At 33.2% G+C, this 23,087-nt stretch overlaps 4 protein-coding genes across 5 annotated transcripts in view; 1 reads left to right on the forward strand and 3 right to left on the reverse strand.

The window, feature by feature from the left end:
• LOC144850794 (uncharacterized) overlaps positions 1-9,859 on the reverse strand; it is a 31,665-nt gene extending 21,806 nt beyond the window's left edge. Inside the window, exons 1-13 of the mRNA XM_078708235.1 lie at positions 9,687-9,859; positions 9,061-9,210; positions 8,644-8,727; positions 7,726-7,857; positions 6,587-6,787; positions 5,912-6,079; positions 4,409-4,492; positions 3,159-3,221; positions 2,483-2,566; positions 1,554-1,637; positions 1,085-1,159; positions 603-686; positions 247-309 (exon numbers count right to left, since the gene is read on the reverse strand). Of these exons, the coding sequence (XP_078564361.1) occupies positions 247-309; positions 603-686; positions 1,085-1,159; positions 1,554-1,637; positions 2,483-2,566; positions 3,159-3,221; positions 4,409-4,492; positions 5,912-6,079; positions 6,587-6,787; positions 7,726-7,857; positions 8,644-8,727; positions 9,061-9,210; positions 9,687-9,839 (1,425 nt within the window). The 5' untranslated portion in view covers positions 9,840-9,859. The remainder of the gene's footprint in view (positions 1-246; positions 310-602; positions 687-1,084; positions 1,160-1,553; positions 1,638-2,482; positions 2,567-3,158; positions 3,222-4,408; positions 4,493-5,911; positions 6,080-6,586; positions 6,788-7,725; positions 7,858-8,643; positions 8,728-9,060; positions 9,211-9,686) is intronic.
• Positions 9,860-10,624: 765 nt separating this feature from the next.
• LOC144851117 (uncharacterized) lies at positions 10,625-13,031 on the reverse strand. The gene is made up of 5 exons (XM_078708656.1): positions 12,878-13,031; positions 12,531-12,586; positions 12,076-12,293; positions 11,266-11,414; positions 10,625-11,118 (listed from the first exon to the last, which is right to left on the reverse strand). The coding sequence occupies exons 1-5, from the start codon at positions 12,970-12,972 to the stop codon at positions 10,956-10,958; spliced, it is 681 nt and encodes a 226-aa protein (XP_078564782.1). The 5' UTR covers positions 12,973-13,031; the 3' UTR covers positions 10,625-10,955.
• Positions 13,032-17,433, forward strand: LOC144851116 (dolichol-phosphate mannosyltransferase subunit 1-like). Of its 2 annotated transcripts, XM_078708654.1 has the most exons (9): positions 13,049-13,240; positions 13,560-13,659; positions 14,262-14,295; positions 14,423-14,499; positions 14,616-14,641; positions 14,813-14,908; positions 15,027-15,095; positions 15,245-15,359; positions 16,739-17,433. In XM_078708654.1, the coding sequence occupies exons 1-9, from the start codon at positions 13,128-13,130 to the stop codon at positions 16,841-16,843; spliced, it is 735 nt and encodes a 244-aa protein (XP_078564780.1). In that variant the 5' UTR covers positions 13,049-13,127; the 3' UTR covers positions 16,844-17,433. The 2 variants fall into 2 exon arrangements, with proteins under 2 accessions (XP_078564781.1, XP_078564780.1); XM_078708655.1 differs by lacking the exon at positions 14,616-14,641 and having other exon boundaries at positions 13,032-13,240; positions 14,423-14,525.
• A 74-nt stretch (positions 17,434-17,507) lies between these two features.
• Positions 17,508-23,078, reverse strand: LOC144851115 (DNA replication factor Cdt1-like). The gene is made up of 10 exons (XM_078708653.1): positions 22,320-23,078; positions 21,702-21,839; positions 21,443-21,618; positions 20,931-21,122; positions 20,637-20,797; positions 20,405-20,514; positions 19,369-19,695; positions 18,957-19,069; positions 18,678-18,766; positions 17,508-18,188 (listed from the first exon to the last, which is right to left on the reverse strand). Exons 1-10 carry the CDS (start codon positions 23,028-23,030, stop codon positions 18,031-18,033), a joined length of 2,175 nt encoding a protein of 724 aa, XP_078564779.1. The 5' UTR covers positions 23,031-23,078; the 3' UTR covers positions 17,508-18,030.
• Between the last annotated feature and the right edge of the window lie 9 nt (positions 23,079-23,087).

The following is a 23,087-nucleotide window of genomic DNA, read 5'->3' on the forward strand; positions in this document are numbered from 1 at the left end:
TGAATCATTCCTGATTCAAATGCAAAATGTGAAAAATAGATCAAAAACTATACTCGCTTTGTAGTTACGAATATGACTGGTGATATTCGTCAACACGAATACGCTTTACGAATATGAAATGGGGATCAGCTCAAAAGTTTCACAAATGTGTGACGTACCCGTTTTCGTAAGGTTGCGAAACCTCCCTAATGTAGAAAGAGCGTAATTAAACTGGTTTCTTTCATTTTGCTGACAGGTTCGTCTTACCTTAGATGTCAATTCCTGAAGTGATTCTTGTAATTGAGTAGCTTTTCTGTCGGTTTTATCAATCTGAAAATAGTTGCCCAAATATGGTAGTGATATGACATCATCATGTCCATATATAGGCACATCACATTTTTTTGTCACATAAAGTTTGATAGTGTAGACAAGGCTTTAGAGACGCCTTTTGGGACTAAACAAAGATTCTTCTAAATAGGGGTTATATTTGGGCATGTGACATCACCTTTTTTTTTGTCAAACTAGTTTGATAGTGTAGACAGAGCTTAAGTGATAGAAGTAGTATTATTTATTGAAGTTTAGAACTAACAAGTTGGTTTTTCATAATAGTTAAAACTAATCACCTCGTGTTGCATATTGTCGTTACGTTGCTGAAGGTTCAAGACTTCTTTGCGTAACTTTTGAATCGTTTCATCTCGTCTGATAAGCTGTAAGAAAATAAATATGTAACCTCTCAAGTTTTTTGTATAAAATTACAAAATAGTTCTATACTCTATCCAATCAGCTATGTCTACACTATCAAACTTGTTTGATAAAGAAAGTGTGATGGGCACAAATATGGTAGTGATATGCTTTAATATGGTAGTTATATGACATCATCATGTCCATATATGGGCACATAACATTTTTGTCATATAAAGTTTGATAGTGTAGACAGAGCTTTATACATAGCATGAAGGTTCCCGTGGTCTAATGGTAGGAGTGTCTTGCTTCAAGTCAATTTTTTTTTACAGATTCTCTTCTCTTAGAAGATGTTGCACATTTATAAAGAAATTAAAATTAAAAAATATATTAATAAAAATAAATAATACAATTTTTGACATACCTCCATTTTAAGAATTTGATGATGATCTTGTGAAGACATTTGACAGTCAGTCAGCCTACTTTGTAAATGTCCAATCTGGAATATAAATAACATTCATTCATTTCAAGTATATACAGTATCAAGTTTTTACTAGCGTAAATTGAGATTGCTAGCAGCCAAGTAGAGAAATGTTAAGCACTGTATTAATAAGGTGAAAGTTAACATGGAGCATTACTAGCCCAACAGGTCCAATGAAATCGGCCAAATAGAGTAAAGCTCTGTCTACACTATCAAACTAATTTGACAGAAAAAGTGTGTGTGTGACTAAATATGGTAGTGATATAACATCATTGTGTCAATATATGAGCACATCACATGTTTTAGTCACACAACATTTGATAGTGTAGACAGAGCTTAATGTTTAATAGGCATTATATACTGGGTCAGTATTAAATAGAATCTCATAATTAATACTATAATTGCATCTCACCTCTTCAACAGCTTTCCGTCTGTGGTCTTGAGATTGTTTTAATTCTTTTTCTAACGTCTGATTTCTTCGTTCTAAATGAGAAACCTGACGAAAAATTCAGATGTGTTATTTATTTTTTAAACATTTTATTTCACTTTTTTCATAAAATACATAAAATATATGATCATATCTAAAGCCTTGTCTATCAAACTTTAGGTGACAACAAATGTGATGTGCTCATATATGGACACGATGACATCATATCACTACCATATTTGGGCACATCAGACTTTTTTTTGTCAAACTAGTTTGATAGTGTAGACAGAGCTTTATGATATTGAGATATAATAATAATAATAAAGATGCCTTCATTTTAAATGTAATATGTGGATAATTGTTGAATGAATTTGAACTAGACTTCCAGATATCCTTGAAACATCTAGCAATTAGTGTAATGAACTCTCTGATATCAACTGACATACATGCCCTTAGGCCTAGCCTGATTAAAGTTAATGTATATGAATACAACAATGACAACAGGTATCATTAATAAAGGGTAAATATGACGTTAATGTAGATCAGTGTGGTATACCCAAATATGGTAGAGATATGACATCATCATGTCAATAAAAATGAAATGATAGTTAACATTTATACTGCTGAGATGATGATGTTAGGCACGAGACTACCAAAAAATGTTTATACAAAGTGATTTATCTTCTAGAGGGGTGTATAAGCCCACAAACATCACCATGGGCTTACACCTGAGTCAGAAGTATAAAGCTATGTCTACACTATCAAATTAGTGTGACAAAAAAAGTGTGATGTGCCCAAATATGGTTGTGATACGCTCAAATATGGTAGTGATATGACATCATCATGTCCATATATGGGTACATCACATAAAGTTTAATAGTGTAGACAGAGCTTAATAGGAAGTTTGTACTTACATCAGATGTGCTTCTATTGGCAGCACTCCTTGAAATGTCCAATTGAGAATTATATTCCCTTACTTGACCTTCCAACGCGCAGATCTACAACAAGAAAAACAAGTGCATTTCAAGTGTGTTTCACAAAGTTATTATGTAATGCAATAATAAAGAACCTTATGGTATCGGCCTAGTTAGTATTTTAAACCTGCTAATTTCATATTTGAATATAATCACAGTTCACTAGCTATGAAAAATACATGCATTCAGCTATGACTATATCACATATTGAATGGCCATATTGTTCCATTGAGTGGCCATATTCTGTCCTATTAAGTGTCCATATTTTTTCCTATTGAGTAGCTATATTCTGTCTCATTGAGTGGTCATACTACGTCATACTGGTGGTCAATCTTAATGAGTTGTCATTCTCAGGTCTTTTAAGTGGTCAAATCCAGTCATATCACATGGTCATTTTCAGTCTTATTGAGTGGTCATATCCAGTCACATTACATGGTTATTTCAGTATTATTGAGTGGTCAAATCCAGTCATATCACATGGTCATTTTCAGTCTTATTGAATGGTCATATCCAGTCATATCACATGGTCATTTTCAGTCTTATTGAGTGGTCATACTCGTCCATATTGAATGGTCAAATCATCAGTCATATACTATAGCCTACTGTTCAATCATACCTTATCAGCACCTTGCTGTTGTGTCTCTTGCAATATCTGAATGGTCTCAAGTTGATTAGAACACTATAAGATAAAACAATGTCATTAGCCAATCAGCTATCATCTAAATTACATAATCATTAGCCACTCACAGATAGCAACAAAAGCAGCCAATCAAAAGCTTTGTACCAAATAAGCCACTCACAAACTAAAACAAGCCAATCAGGTGATTACATCAGTAGTCACTCTTATAGCAGCAGCCAATTAAATTCTTGGTAGTAACATTATAACAATTAAAGGTTAAAGGACCTACTTAGCTAATTGGTTACTATGTGTAATGTTAATAAGTGTTAGTTTAAGTAATTGACTGACATTAGGTATTGTAAATGAGTGTCCAAGCACTGTACTACGTTTTAAAGTATTAAATAACATTTTAATAGAAAATACAAGATTACAAGAGGGTGTTTGTGAGGGGCTACTCAACATCAATTACAGAATTAAGTGGTTTGAAAATAATTAATTAATTAGCAACTTATTGACTGTAAATGGCAGCCCAGATCTGTGATAATACTGCTAATGGGGCCCTCTAAATTGTCACAAAATACATTAAATACATATAAAATACAATCATTATGATAGGACCTTACATAGTGTACATATGTACATCATTCACTTACACAGTTTTAAATGGCATGGTTAATAGCAGTGTTTAAATTCAAGAAAATCAGGGTTTAAGCTCTGTCTACACTATCAAATCAGTGTGATGTGCCCAAATATGGTAGTGATATGACATCATCATGCTCATATACGGGCACATCACATTTGTTTGTCACATAAAGTTTGATAGTGTAGACAGAGGTTTAGGACATGCAAATGTATACAACTATATGTTGTGTAGGACGTGTGGCGCAGTGTGTTCGACTACTGATCGTGAGATCGAGGTTCGAATCCAACTCTCGCCGCATTGCTTGTATCCTTAGGCAAGATACTTTACTTACGTTTGCCTCTTTCACCCAGGTGTATAAATAGGAACCTGGTTAGATCAAGACACAACTTTGCGCTGATTACTAGCTGCATTTTGGGAGCATGTTTCCATACATCTTTGATCAGGAAAAAATTACTGGGGTAATATTAATGTTCAGCGCTTAGAGGTTTCACAACTTTAGGCGCTATATAAATCCAGGATATTATATAATTATTATATACTACTATTCATTCCTATCTACTACTTCATTATTGTAATCATCTTGTTCTATTTATTTTGTTCTTACCTCTGAGCTCTTGATCTCAACCTCAGCTTGTAATCTATTTATAAGTCCTTCCAATTTATCTACTATTTTATCTCTGTTAGAAACCTGAGTGAAATGGTAATGCATTGCAAGTAATTATGATTAATTAGTTGAAAGCATTCACTTAATTACAAATGCATTAGCCAAACAAATGAAAATGGAATGATTAAAGAAATGTATTGTTAGAAAAAATTAGAAATTAATTATCTGGCTAAATTTTTGTCCTAGATAGTCTGTGTACTTTGGGGGTTAATAGGTATTGTACTTGCATAATACACTACAGTGAAATCACCTAAATACCTCTATGAAAAAACTCTCTAAAAACCAATATCTCTACCACAATCATACTCTTCTTGAGGTCCAAAAGATCCCAAATTCTATTTTACCATTAAAAGTGTGAATGGACATTATAGCATATGGACCTTATAGCATGAACATTTATGAATAGTGTGAACAGACAATATAGCATGAACATTTTTGAAAAGTGTGAACGGACATTATAGCATGAACATTTATGAATAGTGTGAATGGACATTATAGCATAAACATTTATGGATAGTGTGAATGGACATTATAGCATGAACATTTATGAATACTGTAGTGTGAATGCACATTATAGCATGAACATTTATGAATAGTGTGAACGGACATTATAGCATGAACATTTACAGTGTAAACACACATTATAGCATGAACATTTACAGTGTAAACACACATTATAGAATGAACATTTACAGTGTAAACACACATTATAGCATGAACATTTACAGTGTAAACACACATTATAGCATGAACATTTATGAATAGTGTGAACGGATATTATAGCATGAACATTAATGTATAGTGTGAACAGACATTATAGCATGAAAAGGTTATTTTGTGTTAGTTATATAAAAGGTTATATAAACGTATCATTCATTAACAACAACAATGTTGAATTATTACTTATTACTTTCATTTATTAGTTCTTATTAAGCTCTTTCATTAATATTGATTTATTTATAGCACAATGACGTTCATACTAAACTTCCATTAACCTATTTTTTCTACGATATGAACACTTATATAAATTCTAAACAAATATCCTTTTAAATTTAAAAATTACCTGAATATATATAATATTTATTTAAACATAATCGTTTATTTTGTATTTTTCTAATAAAAGTGAAATAATTATTTTAGCACATTTTTTTTTATGGAAAAAATTGGCTAGTATTAAAGTAAACATTTTGTTGTAAACATCTTTATTTTTGTTGTTTTTGGGGCAACACATCTTTTTATTTATTTTATTCAACCTTATTTATAAAGGGTGACCCTAAATAGCGTATGCTGACAATCAAGGGGCCCTCACGATGAGTTATGATAAATCTGTGTGTCTGACAGTGGCTTTAAGATAAGCTACAATGCTGAAAAAATAATTTTATATCATAATTATAGATATTAAATTATATTTTTGAGGTTGACGATATTATTTAAAATGGTTACCTGAGACTGGAAGTCACGTAACTCTTGTTCACTTTTCATAAGTTCAGTTTTAAGTTTCATAATGATAATATCTTTGCTCGTTCCATCTACCATTCGTACTTGTTCACGGTCGTGAATCGTAGAAAGAGTTGATTTAGTTGATCCAAGGACAAAGTCTTTCTGCAAAACCTATCAGAACATTTCATCACATTAAAGTGAATAATAACATTATTAATGGCAACATTTATTAAAACGATAAGAATCATAATTATATTAACATAGATAATAATTATACAAAAATTAATTGTTAAAGATGTATTGTCCCCCAAAAACAGGAAAAATGAAGATTAATTAAATCAGACTTTTAATATGTTATTTTGTAGTTTTAATAAAGTTATCACTTCCATAGAAAAAAAAATGGAAAAAAATAATGTTTTCACTTATAAAATGACAAAATAAATGGTTAAATTTCACCAAAAACCATTGGCTGGCAGCCAATTTGACCATTTTTTGCTTTAAATTACAGTTTTTTCAGGTAAATATATCTTTTTTCGATCCAATTTTTGGTCAAAGTGGATAATTATTATGTGAAATTAAAATGGCATATTCAAAAAAAAAATTTTTTTAGGGGGACAATACATCTTTAATGAAGTTTAAAATTAGAGGAACCAAATAATATGAAAACAAAAAGCATACTTCTGTAGCCGATGACCGTTGTTCATTTTGAGATTCTTTTAGTTCTGCTTGTAACTCTTCAATCATTTTATCACGATGAGACAGTTGTGTTTTCAACTCTGTGATGTGATCTTGCAATATATCATCTGATTGACGGACATCTGACCCCTGTTGACCTATCACCTGTTCAGGAGTCAGAATCCTAAAATCCACCCCACCCATCTAAATAAATAAAAAAACAAAAATATATGATTAACTCAATTATTCAAACCTGCAGGTTGCATAGTACTACTGTATATATTGTCCCCCTTAAAAAAAAGGTTTTTTATCTAATCTTTTGTTGATTATGCCATTTTAATGTCACATAATAGTTATTCACTTTGACCAAAAACTGGATAAAAAAAAATTAATTACCTGAAAAAATGTAATTTTCCATTTCTCTTGTCTTTTTTATAAGTGAAATAATTATTTTGTTTGTTTTTTTTAAACAAAGTGAATAACTTTATTAAAGCTGCAAAATGGCATATTTAAATTCTGATTTTGATTAAAATCTTTATTTTTTGTGTTTTTAGGGGAAAATACATCTTTAAATAATGTAGAATCATTGATTGTAATTTGCATTTAAGACATTTTATGAATGAGTATGACCTTGAGGTCAGTGAATACATAAATTAAAATCTGTATCATTAATGCAAGAAAACTACATACACCTGCTCGTTTAAAGTAATGACTGAATTTTTCAAAACATGAACATAAATTAAAATGTACAAATTCAAATGAAATTTTGAGGACAGGCAATATTACTGTGTGTGGCGCATGCAGTGTGTTGGACGTTGGATTACTGATTGTGAGATCGTGGTTCGAATCCAACTCTCGCCACATTGCTTGTATCCTTACACAAGACACGTTACTTACATTTGCCTCTCTCCACCCAGGTATATAAAATGGGTACCCGGTTAGATCAAGACACAACTTTGCACTGATTACTAGATGCATTATTATGGGAGTATGTTTCCATACGTGTTTGATCCAAAAAATGACCGAGGTAACAAAGTGCAGCGCATTGAGAGCTTGCTTATATGCACTACAGTATATAAGAATTAACTATTATTATATTATTACGCAATATAAAAAGAATCAAACGAATTCAAAAAGCTCACCTCCCATCTACTCGTTGCGCGTGCGTTTGCTATTATACCGAGCATCACGTTAATGTCATGATTGAGGTCATTGTTCTCACATCGTGAGTTTTCTTCTTCTTCTGATAAACGCTCAAACCGATGTTCAAGGTCCTATTAATATAAAGTACATTCAATTAGCATTGTAAACGTTGATGATAATGACTAAATAATATGATGAGAGATGTAAGTACTGAAAGCTACTTAGATAAGATTCTTGAATAGTACTCAAGCAACCTTATTAAATTAAGGAAAATGCTAAGTGCTAAATAACCTTATTACAGGGGTAAGTAAACTAGCTTGTCTGTTGTTAACGATGTGCTATTATGTTTTAGTACGATTTTTAGTTAAGCCCACTATATAATTTATTATCTTAATAATAATGGTGGTCAGCAGCCTGTAAAACCTGGTCGGAAATTTTGAGTGCTGAACGGGCCTGTCCGGTGCCGACCAGCGTGGTGGCATCCCTAAGGTGCATTAAGTACAGTACTAAATCATGTGATACAGTATATATTGGTCTATTTTTTTCCTTTTTTGTTATTTGTTTTTCGTGTTTGTACCGTCTTTTAAGTGTTGAGGGCATCATGCATGTCAGCCTCGGTTGTTATGAATCATGCCCATTAAACAAAGTTTAATAAAAATAAAATAAATAATTTCTTTTAATTATTATTCGATATAAAATACATACAACAATCTATATGTTTTGCTATATGAGAATTGATTATTCATTTTTGTATTAGTCACTAATGTAATTGTATAGTAATTTTTTGTTAATTGTTTTTTTAATGTATTATTGAAATAAAAATACATACAACAAAGATAAAATTGCTTCATTGTGTCATTCTATTAATCATTAAACACAATGATTGAAATGAAATGTTGGAAATAGAAATAGCTTACTTCTAACGCACGTTGTAAGTTTCCCTTTTGTATAATCAGGTTTCGCATTTCCTGTTCAAGATCTGATGAACGACTTATGTATTCCTGTGTGCAAATACAAATGTTATAGATAACTATTATAACAGTCAATTATATATTAATTATTATCAACAGTAATTATCATGCATTATTAGTCAAAATTAATGGTTAAAATCGTACAGGATTCTAGATAAATCATGTATGATTCCACCAAACTTTTGAGTTAAAATCACGATTATGAGGCATTTAATAAATAGGCAAACTGCCTTAAAATGTCTTGACATGTTTACAGGTTTCTATTTACACCCTTAATTTCCCATTTAACTTTCTACTGCTTAAGGACAAAGACTAATAATAATAAAGTATTGTTCCTGTATTTATGTAAAATGAATTTCTAACCTTTACTGTGCTTGAGGTTCGATGTAACTTAGACTCCAACAGAGCAACCCTATCATTAGCCTCTTTTTCCAGATCTTCAACAGTTTTCACCAACATCTCATTTTGTTCACTCAAATCATTCACATAAGATTGTAAAATACGCACTTTTTTCTAAATAAAATGACAAAATAAAACTCTGACAATCTCACATTTCATAATCTCAAATATATGGATAATTTAACCTTTTAGAACTGTACAAATTATGATATTAAGTAATATCAACAAGAAACAATTTTTGAAAATATAATTTTATTGAGTTAAATACCGTAGACATTAGTCACTTACTATATTACCGTAAATAATATAAAGGTATAATCTCACTTCAAGTCTAATCCCACTCCCTACAGTACTTTTGATCTAATTTCACAAACAGGCATATCCCCGGGTATAGTCCCAATATTGACTTTTAATCTGGATATAATTCTTACCAATCATTTTTTTTCCTGAACCAGGCTTTCCCCATGTATAGTCCCACCCCAAAAGTCTGCGTGTGTGTGTTCTAAGGGGGTGGGATTATACCTGGGGATATACGGTAGTAGTTACTATTAGTAAAGCATAAATTTGTGGCATGAAATGCGTAAATATACCTTTTGCGAGTCATCTCTACTAGCACCAGTATCATCTAATTTTTGTAGACGTTCCACATAAAGAGAATGAAAGTCTTTGAAGACGTTCTGAAGGTTTCCTCCTTGACCTCCGGCCATCGCAGCCGATAAACTTAAATCACTTCTTGAATCCATTGTTAGGACTCCTGATTAATCACTTCCTACAGTAAACCGCATAATTGGTAACTTAATTATAAGTCAAGAATTATTGTACAGTAAAAATGTAATTAATTGTATTACTGTACAGAAAATCAAATTGTTATTTTCTTAAAGTTATTTGCACATTACATTGTGTAGATACTTCCAGCATTACTTTATAAATTTATAGTCACAAAGAGAACTAGGCACACATAAACCATGAGAAAACTGCACTGGATGGTGGTTGACTGTGTATGTAGTGTACTGAGCGATAACCAACCACTTTACTTTTAGTCTTTATCTGCAGACTGCTGAGTGATGTCAAAATAATATTAATAATCAAGCGATAACATTTATAAAAAAGAGACCTACAAACATTTTCTATAAGTAAAGAGAATTATTATTGTAAACCAGAAGAGCTAATCTTGGTAGCTAGCTACTTTACTAGGCTAGAGGCCTACCGCCTCCACTTCTTAATAGAATAGAGCCGGGAGGAAGCAGGTCACCGACTAGCCTATCAACTATATAATATACGCTCTAGGCCTAGGCCTATCCTGCCCTAGGCCTAGCAGTACAGTGCTACAGAGGCTAGCCTAGTATCAAGTAAGTACTGGCAAGCGCAGAATAGGTCGTAGCTAGCTAAAAATACAAAGTTTAAGCTTACTTTCTAATACATCCTTATTAAAAATGAGAATTTATTCGTCAAAAAGCGTCTGTTTCCAACAAATGTGAGCCCTCTTTATTTTGCACACAAAAAACAACAAAACTCCACACAACAAACAGACGCTAAACAGAGTGCGTTTATTGGCTAATCGTCTGTCAAGCAATTATAATAGAGGGCGACAAACACAGTTTCTTTAGGATCAATGAAATTATTTTACAAACTTAATACATTTTTGTATACCTTTACATTTACTTCTCCTAGGCTATAGTTCCATTTCAATACTTTTTCTGTTGTTTAGTCTGATGTGAGGTGATTTTAAAGTACAATAGCTATTGACTGATGAAACGATTATTCCACAAATAATTATTGTTTATATTCAATGTGCAATCTTTGCTGCTTTCTTGTGTAATTGTTCTTTTAAAAGTTAAAAGTCTTTTTTCTGTTAATATTCATAAAGACTGCAAGAATCCATGCAAGGGTGATTGCTGCGATCGCCTTTTATCTTCTTGATTCTGATCCAGCATCATTTGTAACGATGAATGTCTTTTATGTTTTAACGATCGTTTCTTAGATGATGAACTTGGTGTTATCACGCTCTGTGAATTTGGAGTTCTGAAACAGAAAAAAAACACAACAATTTTTACACGAAATTAAGTTTCTTTTTCAATAATATAAAGGTTTTTTACATAAAAACACTACTATACGGCCAACAAAATGATCCTCTTTACAACCCATGCTGTTTAAACAAATAGTAATTACCGTTTTTTATGGCCGGTTGGACTCGGGGTCTGCAACAGTGTACGGACAGATGCAACAGGAGGTGCTAGAAGCGACTTGTTTGACGGTGGTTGTTTGCGCTTAAGACAATCTGTTCTGCTTCGCTGCCCACAAATAACACAGTCTATGACCTTGAAAGAAACAAAAACAAATTATTAAAGCTGTATTGTCCCCCAAAATCATGAAAAATAGAGATTTTTAAAATCGAACTTTGAATAGGCCATTTTGCAGTTTTAATGAAGTTGTTCACTTTCATAAGAAAAAAAACGGGGGAAAAAAAATTATTTCACCTATAAAAAGACAAAATAAAGAGTTAAATTACCCAAAAACTCATTGTCTTCCAGACAATTTGACCATTTTTTGCTTTAAATTACATTTTTCTCAGGTAAATAAATTTTTTTCAGACCCAATTTTTTGTGAGAGTGAATAACTATTATGTGACATTAAAATAACATATTCAACAAAAAAATTTTAAAAAATATTTTTTTAGGGGGACAATATATCTTTAAATTTAATGCCTTGAAATAAACTTGATTGGTGGAGCAGACAAATAGCTCAAATTACGGTTTTCTTCACATTTTGAATAGGCAAGTCTCTCTGACAGGTAAAAGACAATTTTTAATACAAAAACAAGGATTTACCCCAAATAATTACTGTAATTATCATATGTTTAATTATTGGTCCTCAGTTTATGTGCTTTGTATTAGTTGTATGGCATTTGATGAAATAAATGTTTGTTAAATTTGAATTTTGTGGGAAATTTTGGACAAATTTTGTAGTAAAGTAAGTTACCAATTTGTTTGTCCTTCTTTCATATCGCAGGACATCTTTTCTTGCCTTTGAACTTAGTTTATTCCAGTTGTTGTACAAATTGCATCCTTTAATTAATTTAACTGTTTTTTTGCTTGGCTTTTTTCTTGGTTTGATTCTAACAGAACTGTCTGTTGTGCCATCTGTCAGACGTGTGCCACATTGGGGGCAGTAGTGTCCTATCAACTTGCTCGCAAAGGCTGAAAAAATATCAAACAAAACAACTTATGATGAAATAAATGAAAGATCAGAACAGATTCACGATGGGTACTGGAAACAATAATTGGTTTGTTGTCATATATTTGTTACTGTTAAGAACTTCAAAGACACATGTCACTAGAGGAATTTGCTCATATCTAGATGGCAACCTTATGTAAATTAATGATCACCTCATTTGCATAAATATTAAATTTTTAAAAATATATGTAAATGCTTACTTTCTTTTGTTTTACTATGAACTTCATTCTTGAATAAGGAATTGTTAATTTTGGAACTGTAAAAATTAAAAATATTAATAGATAATACTAAAATGTGTCATCACAATAAATCATGTAAAAAAAATGAAATGAATTTTTGTAATACTGCTATTGCGCCCTCTCGACTACTACCGTACTTTTGAGGAGGATGGTGCTGATTGGCGGGCCTAACTAAGCCTACATGATGAGCATCGAATGTACAGACTGTACTAAAAAGAAGGCTACTAGGCTAGTATCCAATCCAGGCCTAGGCTAGCCTACTACTACTACTCTAGCTGTCTAATGTGTACTTTAGGCCCAATATTTACACAAAATATCTTGATAACGAAGGCGATATTGATGCATAAATGTTGCAAGCTTTATAGCGATAATTCGTAGTACATGTGTTCCCTTCAAAATCCATTGTTTATGTGAAGAAATAATCAAAGAAAAACCTCCACACACCACGCGGTATATATTTTGATTACGTAACACATCAAAACCACCGAAGCGAATCGATCATACCAAAACTCGAGCGAAAAAAAAACCCAATTTCGAGCGGATGTGCCAGGTGGCAAAATGGCACAAAAAAGCAGTACAAAAGATAAATATTCAATCCTACTGCCTACTTACAATGAGCGTGAAAACCTGCCGCTTATAATCTGGCTTCTCGTAAAGTCATTTACAGAAAGGTAACTTAATTAAGAATTACACAAATCTATAAAGCTAGGCCTGTCCTGTCCTACTACGCTCTATCTATCCAGCTTGCGGACCCCATACGCCCCCAACCTCCAAAGGTAGAGTATAGGCCTAGATTCAAGTTCTTACAAGTTACAGTATGTATCTTTTTCACTATTGTATTTCTGATATCCATCTTTGAAATCTACTATAATAATTAATATCAACAAAGCTAGCAGCCTACTAATTTTTAAAATATTTTATAATGGTATTTTTATTTGATTTAGGCCTAGGCCTAATATTTGATTTAACATTGCATCATTTTTTTTACAGTGGTTATGATTATGAGGTGATTGTGATAGATGATGGAAGTCCTGATGGAACACTGGAAATAGCTCAACAATTGCAAGATATCTATGGAAAAGACAAAATTGTATGTCACCAAAAAGAATGCTTCTACAGAACACTCCCTCAACATCAGAACACCCCCTCAACATCAGAACACTCCCTCAACATAACACTCTCTCAACATCAGAACACTCCCTCAACATCAGAACACTCTCAATCATCAGAACACTCTCAATCATCAGAACACTCTCACTCATCAGAACACTCTCAATCATCAGAACACTCCCTCAACATCAGAACACTCCATCAACATCAGAACACTCCCTCAACATCAGATCACTCCCTCAACATCAGAACACTCCCTCAACATCAGAACACTCCCTCAACATCAGAACACTCCCTCAACATCAGAACACTCCCTAAACATCAGAACACTCCCTAAACATCAGAACACTCCCTAAACATCAGAACACTCCCTCAACATCAGAACACTCCCTCAACATCAGAACACTCCATCAACATCAGAACACTCCCTCAACATCAGAACACTCCCTCAACATCAGAACACTCCCTCAACATCAGAACACTCCAATCACATTAGAACACTCCCTCAACATCAGAACACTCCAATTAACATTGTAAAAATATAAAGGAATTAAAATAACTTGTTTTATTTTTCTTTTATAGGTACTTAAACCAAGAGCTAAAAAACTTGGATTAGGTATGTTTTTTTAAAAAATTCAATTTGTATAAAATAAAATTACTCTGTTTATAACCAAATATAGATACAGATAAAGAGTTATAGATAATGTTACAGTCAATTACTGTAAATGAATTGAATCTTTCAGGAACTGCATACATCCACGGAATAAAACATGCCACTGGTAACTTTATAATAATCATGGATGCTGATCTATCTCATCATGTAAGCAAACTAAATTACTCTTTTCAGTGGAACCAACATCAGTTCAAAGGTCAATATTTATATGTCAAACAATGTGTTTCAAAATTTAACAGTTTAACAATTTTTTTTTTTTTCAGCCGAAGTTTATACCTGAATTCATTAAGTAAGTATTATTTCATAAATACTTTATTCCAGTAAATAAGATTATAATTTCACATTTTCAGTGCATTCTCAATTTTGGTTTCAAGTGGTATGCTTATGCCTGAGTCAGTATAAACTAAAATAATAGAATACACATTGTTGCTTGCTAGGATCTAATATTTCAGTTTCTTAGGACACAGCAGGAAAACGACTATGATGTAGTATCAGGCACACGTTACCGTGGCACTGGAGGTGTGTATGGATGGGACTTTAAGCGAAAACTTATCAGGTTTGTTCATGATTACTATATTAGGCCCCAATAAGCACCCATCTGGACACCCAAAAGTAATGTCGTTTGTTTCCTCTTATATCTATACTACAATAATAAATGTTTTCATTTTTTGTAGCCGTGGAGCAAATTATGTGACGCAAATATTACTACGACCGGGGGCGTCAGATTTGACTGGAAGCTTTCGGTGATTATTTTTGTTTTCAAAGAAATTTTGTCCATACAGACAGACTTATCTTTTTTTATAGAACAGACTTAAGTTTATTTGATACCAATGCCTTAATTTGAGGGATATAAAGTATCTAGCTAATTAAAAATCTTTGCTTTAAATTTCAGATTATATAAAAAAGATGTTTTACACAAACTGATTGATGCGTGCGTATCAAAAGGATATGTATTTCAAATGGAGATGATTATACGAGCCAGGCAACTCAACTACACCATAGGGGAGGTATGTACAGCGTCAGAATGTACACAAACAACATATACATTACAAAAAGTAATGCATACATCTACACATCATTTTATTAATGTATTCTGTTATCTCATGCATGCAAACCTAGGTTTCTTAAGACCCATTTTATTATTGTTTTTGTGTAAATAAAATAAATACAAAATAAAATAAAATTGTCTTTGGTTATGTGATGAATAGATGTACAGTATTTCTAGTCTGCTAGAATTTATGTAATTACAATTGGGACATTATAATTGGACATGCCTGTGCTCAGTAGCGGATCAAGGATTTTGAAATAAAGGGGCCGAGGGCCTAAAAATTGTGTACTTAAGTGTTAAACTTAACTTAATGTCCTATCTTTTGCATTGTAATATCTCACTCTTGGTAATGGTTAAACGATCAGGACGTGAGATATAAATTTGACCACGGCATACATTATATCATGGCAATGTCTCCAAAAGAAGGCTATCAGAATTATATCTGGCGCGCCTCCGCTTTCCCATTCCTCTCATTTATTTTCAAATCTTAATCTCATCAAACTTAATGATATCAACTTAATTCAACAAACCATTTTTGTCTACTCTGCCTTAAACAACATCCTTCCTAACCATCTTTGTTATATATTTACTTCCAATTCCTTCTATCATTCCCATCACACACGTACTAAAAATAAATTATCTATACCCTCCCATAGAACAAATTTTTTCCAACATAACATTCGATACTCTGGACCCACCCTATGGAACAACCTACCACCCTCCATTTTAAAATCTGCTTCCCCTAAGATACTTCTCTCAAAATTAAAAAAATACACCTTTTCTACTTATTAATATTTATTAATCGGTCATGTCTCGATCTGCAGTACCAACAGATTTTTTTTTTTTTTTCTGTTATTCATATTTTAGATTATGAAATTTATTATGATTTTCTTCAATGCATTTCTTTTCTTTTTTATTTGTGTTAAGGCTCGCCCAACACAAGATGTTACAAACATCTTTCTGGGCTTTTGCCTTCATTTTCTGATATACTTTTATAATTCTGTACAATCCTGTTTCTTGTTTTCCTACTGTATGTATTCAGATTTTGTAAATAAATGTCTATTGAATTGAATTGAAAAAAAAAAAATCCAACAGGTTGCTGAGCTCCAGAGATCAAATGGTTTACCTATGGCTGCAACAACATCAGTTCCACGTCCCTTAACAGACACTGCGTCACAGAGAATAATATGTACATAGTACAGTACTGTTGGTATTTGTCGCAGCCAGACAAAGGACTTAACAAGTTTTTATCTTGGCAAGGCAAGCTCAGTGTCCTGTTATTAGATTGTCATAATTATATCATCATAATTAATGATCATATCTTTTGTTTTTGTATAGGTTCCTATAACGTTTGTGGATAGAGTATATGGTGAATCTAAGCTAGGAGGTAATGAGATTATTGGATTTGTGAAAGGGCTTTTAACTCTGTTCGCCACCACCTAGACATTCCAACTCGATGTGCTGTCAATCAAGCAGTATAAATTTCAAATTCTAATAATAACGCTGAATAAATTATATTACAGTCAACTCTCCCAATACCAGACTCCCTGAAAACCGAAACTCTCCCAAAAGCAGACTTTTCTTGAGATCCAAAAGGTCCCAAATTCTTTTTTACCATTAAAAACACATTCTGAATACCAGACGTATTCACCATTCACACTTCAGCTAAAGCTCTGTCTACACTATCAAACTAGTTTGTTTGTCATAGTGTGCCTATGTTAGTGATATGACATCATGTCCATTTATGGGCACATCACATTTTTTGTCACAGTTTAGACACTTTTTATACAACAAACAATATTTATTTGGTTAAGGGAAATATATGCGAATGGTGCTTACAATCAGCCAAAACAGATACCCTTTATTGTAAACATTATGTTATTGTGGCAGCATGTGAATTTCTCAAGTACTGCAACACACCCTTGCGAATTCCAAGCTTCTTGTTATCTTCTTCATATATGTAAAACGTGTGCCGATTTTCTAATGTTAAATTAGATTATATTTCTTTAAGAAATAAAAGATAAATAGAACAATTTGTATTTCAAGTTTTTATTGATCATGTGACAGAGAAATTGTACACAGAACAATGATTCATTATCAAAAACAGAACATTTTCAAAACGTTATAAATATGCATGCATTAGAAATGACTGTAAAATAAACAGATATCATGCATTTGAAAGTAAACAGAAAACAGTATTCATAAATAGAACAATTCAATATTTGGAACTGGCAATGAAAATATCAGTTTTAAATCACCAATAAAATGATTCAAAGTTATTTTATGTTTTATACATATCAATCAACCAAATCTGACATTCAAAACTAATTAATATTACAAATTACAAACACTTATTGCGCAAGACTGGACAAATACAAAAATATTAATATTACAATTTTTAAAATTAGTTATCTATAAATTTTACAACATCAAACATTAGTTTATAAAAATACTAAAAAACAAGAAGTACTGTATTATGTAGTGAAATTCAGAAGAATGCAATTATTTTAATTATATGTTAATTTAAATAACGCTTGATTTACATATTTGTTGATTTGCATAGGTAAAAGAACAACCAGGTGTCTGGAGATTAATGATTTCTGTAACTATCACATATTGTATAAAACTTGCTATCGGCTTTCGTTGATGAGCTGCGTCAGTTTTGCGTTGACTTGCTTCAGTTCTTTCTTCTTGTCAATTTTAAGGTATTTCTCGTTGCGTAAATTGACAACTTTTATCCATTCGGGTATAACTTCCGTTAGCAAGTTTATATGTTCTTCCGCGTCCACTAAAAGAAAAAAAAAATAATTAATTTGAATCTGTTTAATGGTAGAGGTTGTCCACAAAAGACGTGCAGTTTGAATTACTGGTACATCACATGGCATTTGGCCAGTACTGTAATTATTAATGTAAATTATTACAAGCTACTTGCCTCACATTATATGTGGCAATTGGCCAGAATCTATTATACATGTAACCATACCCATAACATTATTTAGATTGATGTTGATCTGGGTCAACATTTTGTGGTAAACTTGTGTGTACTTAATGCCAAGATCACCTTGCTATGAACTTTACTGTAGAACTCCTATTCCGGAACCTAAATGTACTTTTGATGATGAGTGTTGGATCTCCTATCTAGGCGACACCTTCAGAACCTAAATGTCCCTTTAATGATGAGTGTTAGAACCCCTATTAAGGAGACACCTTCACAACCTAAATGTCCTTTTAGTAGGCGTGATTGTTGGCCCAACCCAACAGTGACTAGGGTTACTACCTTGTGAAAGGCTTGATCGGCTGCTTTCCCTCAATGTACTGATAGCAGAATCTACAAGTAAAGCTGCTTTCTTCTCAGATAGAAAAAAACTGAATAAATTGTTAAGGAAACAAATATGAGTTGTATGTGGCGGCGTTTTCAACACAGGAAACATATAGAAACCAACAACTGTAGTTGGTGCTACCCATGACGACAAAGTCTTGTCCACGATTTATGACATCTGTGCCTTGCGATTTATATTATGAAAAAATATTCAAATAATAATTTTTAAAAGGATACTTCCTAATGATAGCACACATTTCAGGTAGCCTTTCCAGCATTGATAACCGCTTGTCTTCCTTCGGATCCCTTAGAAGTAGTTGTTCTATCTTTTTGGCTTCTTTTGCTCGTATCTACAAACATATTTATTATTAGTACACTAATATAATCTACGTTTCTCTATATAAACATTTACTAAGCTGTGCAATGGCAGAAAGGGTAATTAAATTAAGTAGCCTTTTCACCTTGACCAAAGAATAAAATTTGTCCAATTAAATTGGAATTAAATTACTAATCGACGTGAAAAAGGGGCTCAACAAACTTGCTGGTCATTCATCATTTCTGTATTAGATACAGGTGGGTTATTTCCGTGGCAACTGGCCAGAGGACCTCTACTAAATCAAACACTGGACATATGTCCTGGCAACCTTACCCTATCTAGTAGCGATTTAGACACTCCTTTTACGTCTGTGCTTTTTGATGTCGACGGCTTATCACTTCCCTTTTGTTTGTTGATATCATTCTTGATTTTGTCTGAGTTCTCTGCTACAAGATGTAAAGCTCTGGCGACACGTGGAGTCATCATGTCTTTAGCTTTGTCTAGAACATCTTTGGCTGAATGATACTTGAGAACATTTGGTGGCTGGGGAAGATCTTCTGGTTCAATGTCAGGAACTTGATCTAGAGGAAACTTTGGATGCCATCTCTTGAGCTGCTTATCAGGAACAGTTATTGGTTGTGGAAGCTTGGAGAGAAACACCTAAAGTGAAAGAAAAAACAATGTAATCTACTTTATATGCCGTATTGTCGTGTCAATGTTACCAAGAATGGATTTATCTCACGTATTTGTCTTCTTTTTAATAATTGTGTTGTTAAAGATATTTCTGTTGATCTCTTTTTTGACCGTTATAATTGTTTTTGTAATAAAATTAGTAAGATTGTATAACTTTGTATTGTATTGGTCTTAAGATATATAATGCAAGCAAAAATATTTTAATCTCAACGATTATAAGCAACGTCTTAGTTAAGTCGAAGATGCTCTCCAGATGGAATGCCATCCTGAGATGAGTAGTAGTAATTTTGTTTATTTTATTTATTTCATTTATATGTAATTTACTTTCTATGGACCAGAGTTTCCGAAATAAAAGATTGATTGAATGAATATATATATATTTTATTCCATTCTGTAAGGGGCGAGTTTCCCGCTGTTGAATGAGATTGTAAATAAATAAATATTCAATTAGTTGGAACACTGAAGAATAAAAATGAACACAATTCCAGGCAAAATCATGGTTTTTCTTCCTTGGACATTCTTTATCTGCACTTATCCTCATTATAATTTAAGCCTTGTCTACACTATCAAACTTCATGATGATGTCATATCACTACCATATTTTTGCACATCACAGCTAGTTTGATAGTGTAGACAGAGATTTATAATTCTGAATAGTATAACCTTTCACACTCACCCTATGATGTTCTTTGACAATATTCACCAAGTTGTTATGAAAGACATTTCTTCGTTCAATCAACGCTGAAGCTATAAAACGCGGCTGTCCAGATTTGGTCACGGTTCCACCTTAAAATAGAAAGCAGATCGTTACATATTTATACAAACAATGTGATTTTGGACTCCGACTCATCAATTGTTTTTTAGTCATGTAGATGTTCCAATACTCATTCAAAATAAATGGAACGTACCACTTTCTTGTAGGGTAACATTAGGATCAACGTGAAGCTGATAGTCACCATCTCCCTTATTCTTATCCCGCTGTTGCTGAAGCGAGTTTTTACGCTGATTAAAGTTATACGCTGAAGAGTACACCTTCTTGATCTTTCCAATGTGTTGCAACTGGAATGTTCTATTATAGAAATGGGGAAACAAAAATAACTTCATTACAGTTTTTCAATAGGTTGCCAATTGAAAATAACCTTTTAAAAACAATGGTTGAAGCTTAACAACATCTGCCTATATATAAAAAACAAAAAACATACTTGCGGCACATTTCTTGAACAGCTTCCTTCAACTTCTTGAATGTGCACTGCTCTGATCGGTTATGCAACATACTGACAATTGTGTCCATACTGCGGAACATCTCTTGCAGCAGTTTGTAGCGATATGGCAGTGCAAGAGTAGCTGGAGGCGGCGTGGTTGCAAGAGAATGATACTTCTCAAACGCTGGCATCCTGTGGAGAACATTTAACATATTGTTATATGGTTTTCGGGAGTTTTGTTCCTATAGACATATCATTATGGATTCATCTATATTTAATATGCATGCACTCTTTAAATATAGTATGTCAGTCGACTCTATCCCAATACCAGACTCTCTGAAAACCAGAAACTCTCCCAAATCAGACTTTTCTTGAGGTCCCAAATTCATGTTCACCATTAGAAACACATTCCAAATACCAGACTTTCCAGAAAACCAAATATTAAGCCAGCCCAAAGGTGTCCGGTATTGGGAGAGTTGACAGTAAACTAACAGAAACAACCAAACAATTACGTTTTTGTTTCAGCAGCTTTCTTTGGTGCTTGCTTCTTTTGAGTTTTTTCAGCTTCTTTCTCTTTCATTTTCTGCGTTTCTTGTCGCACTGCTGCTAACCTTTTCTGCAGCTCCTCCAGCTTCCCACATTGTGCAAGTTTTTCACGCATAACTTCGGCGGATGATTTACTGGTAGCCTTTAGAAAAGAACATTTTTGTTAATTTGATTGTTTAAAAATGATTTATGGTAGAATTAAATTAAAAGACAATGAAATTATACCTTTGTATCACTTTTAACAACAGTTGCCTTCTTTGTTACAGCAATTTTCTTGATCATATCTTCAACTTTGTCTTTCATTGGCGTCTTCATTTGCAATGATTTGGAGTTGGTAGAAAGTGGAGTCTGTACATTCTCAGACTAAAACAAAATAGAAATAAATTAAAATTGTTAACGTAAAAAAAGGTTTATTTGGTCAAATAAACTAAGATAAGAGGGATGATAAAAATGCCATGGGATGGTAAATAATGATGCATTACAAAAGCTTAAAGGAACTTGGACATAAAAAGAATGCATGTGGTTATGCACTTGTCAATTGTATATGACCCAGTGTCCGTCACACTTTACCACCCACCCACAATGTGTCAAAATGGGTACGTCATGGTCACCTAAAGGTAAGTCAATTTTTTTACGCAGGGGTGCGTCATAGTATTTATAATTTATGATGCACGTCGTACAAATGCTGCACCTCTCCCGGGGGTCATATAGTGTGTCATACAATTGAAAAGTGCATTATGTTTAAAAAAAATTTGCTTCTACTCCAGTATGGAATTGGAATAGCTGGAAGGTACTGCAATGATGGGAGACTGCGAAGATGATACAGTACGTTTTTCACTGTACCTTCTGTAATTCAGAAGACTGGCTCTCAACCGAGAATTTTGCAAGAGCACCGTCCAAACATTTCTTTGCCGATTTCCTTCCCGCAATATGATACGTTCGTAATTGGACATCTTCGGCCGAGTCTTCTTTCTCAATCACGGTTGTTACTTCTTTCGAATTTGTCTTGCTTCTCTTATGAGCAATTGGCGTCGTTAACTTTTTCCCTCTTTTTGTCGGTGTAGTGGGAGGTGTACGAGGAACAGCGTGATCATCTTTGGCCTCGGTTATTTCAAATGTTGGACCGGAAGCATCGGAACCAGAATCCGATAATCTGAGTTCAATATCGCTCGACGATTTTAAATCGGTTACGACAGACATAAAATCTTTTATTGAAGCGTTTTTGGTGTCTCCTTTCTTCCTTCTTGTTTGTTGACGACTTGTTGATGTCGATGACTTCTTTCTTGTAGACCGTCTTGTCCGGGTGGAGACCCCCGTCGCAGCTGGTTCTACTGCCGCCACGGTTGATTTGCTTTCTTCGGCCTGAAACTGAAGTGTGGGGCCTGACTTTTTATTTTCGAACGTAAACACCGGTTTACTTATTACGTCCTCATTAAATACTGGCGAATTCTCAGATATAGTGTTTGACTGGATAACCTTTCTACGTTTTGATGGTTGGATATCGACAGATTTCTTACGTGATCCATAGTAAAACGTGACTTTAGATTGAGCCATTTTGTGCAACACTTCCTATCTCTCTCGTCTCGAAGCTGTATTTTGTTATCCCGAAGT

Source organism: Antedon bifida, chromosome 8 (genome assembly GCF_963402885.1).
Source record: "Antedon bifida chromosome 8, ecAntBifi1.1, whole genome shotgun sequence".
Classification (NCBI taxonomy): Eukaryota; Metazoa; Echinodermata; class Crinoidea; order Comatulida; family Antedonidae; genus Antedon; species Antedon bifida.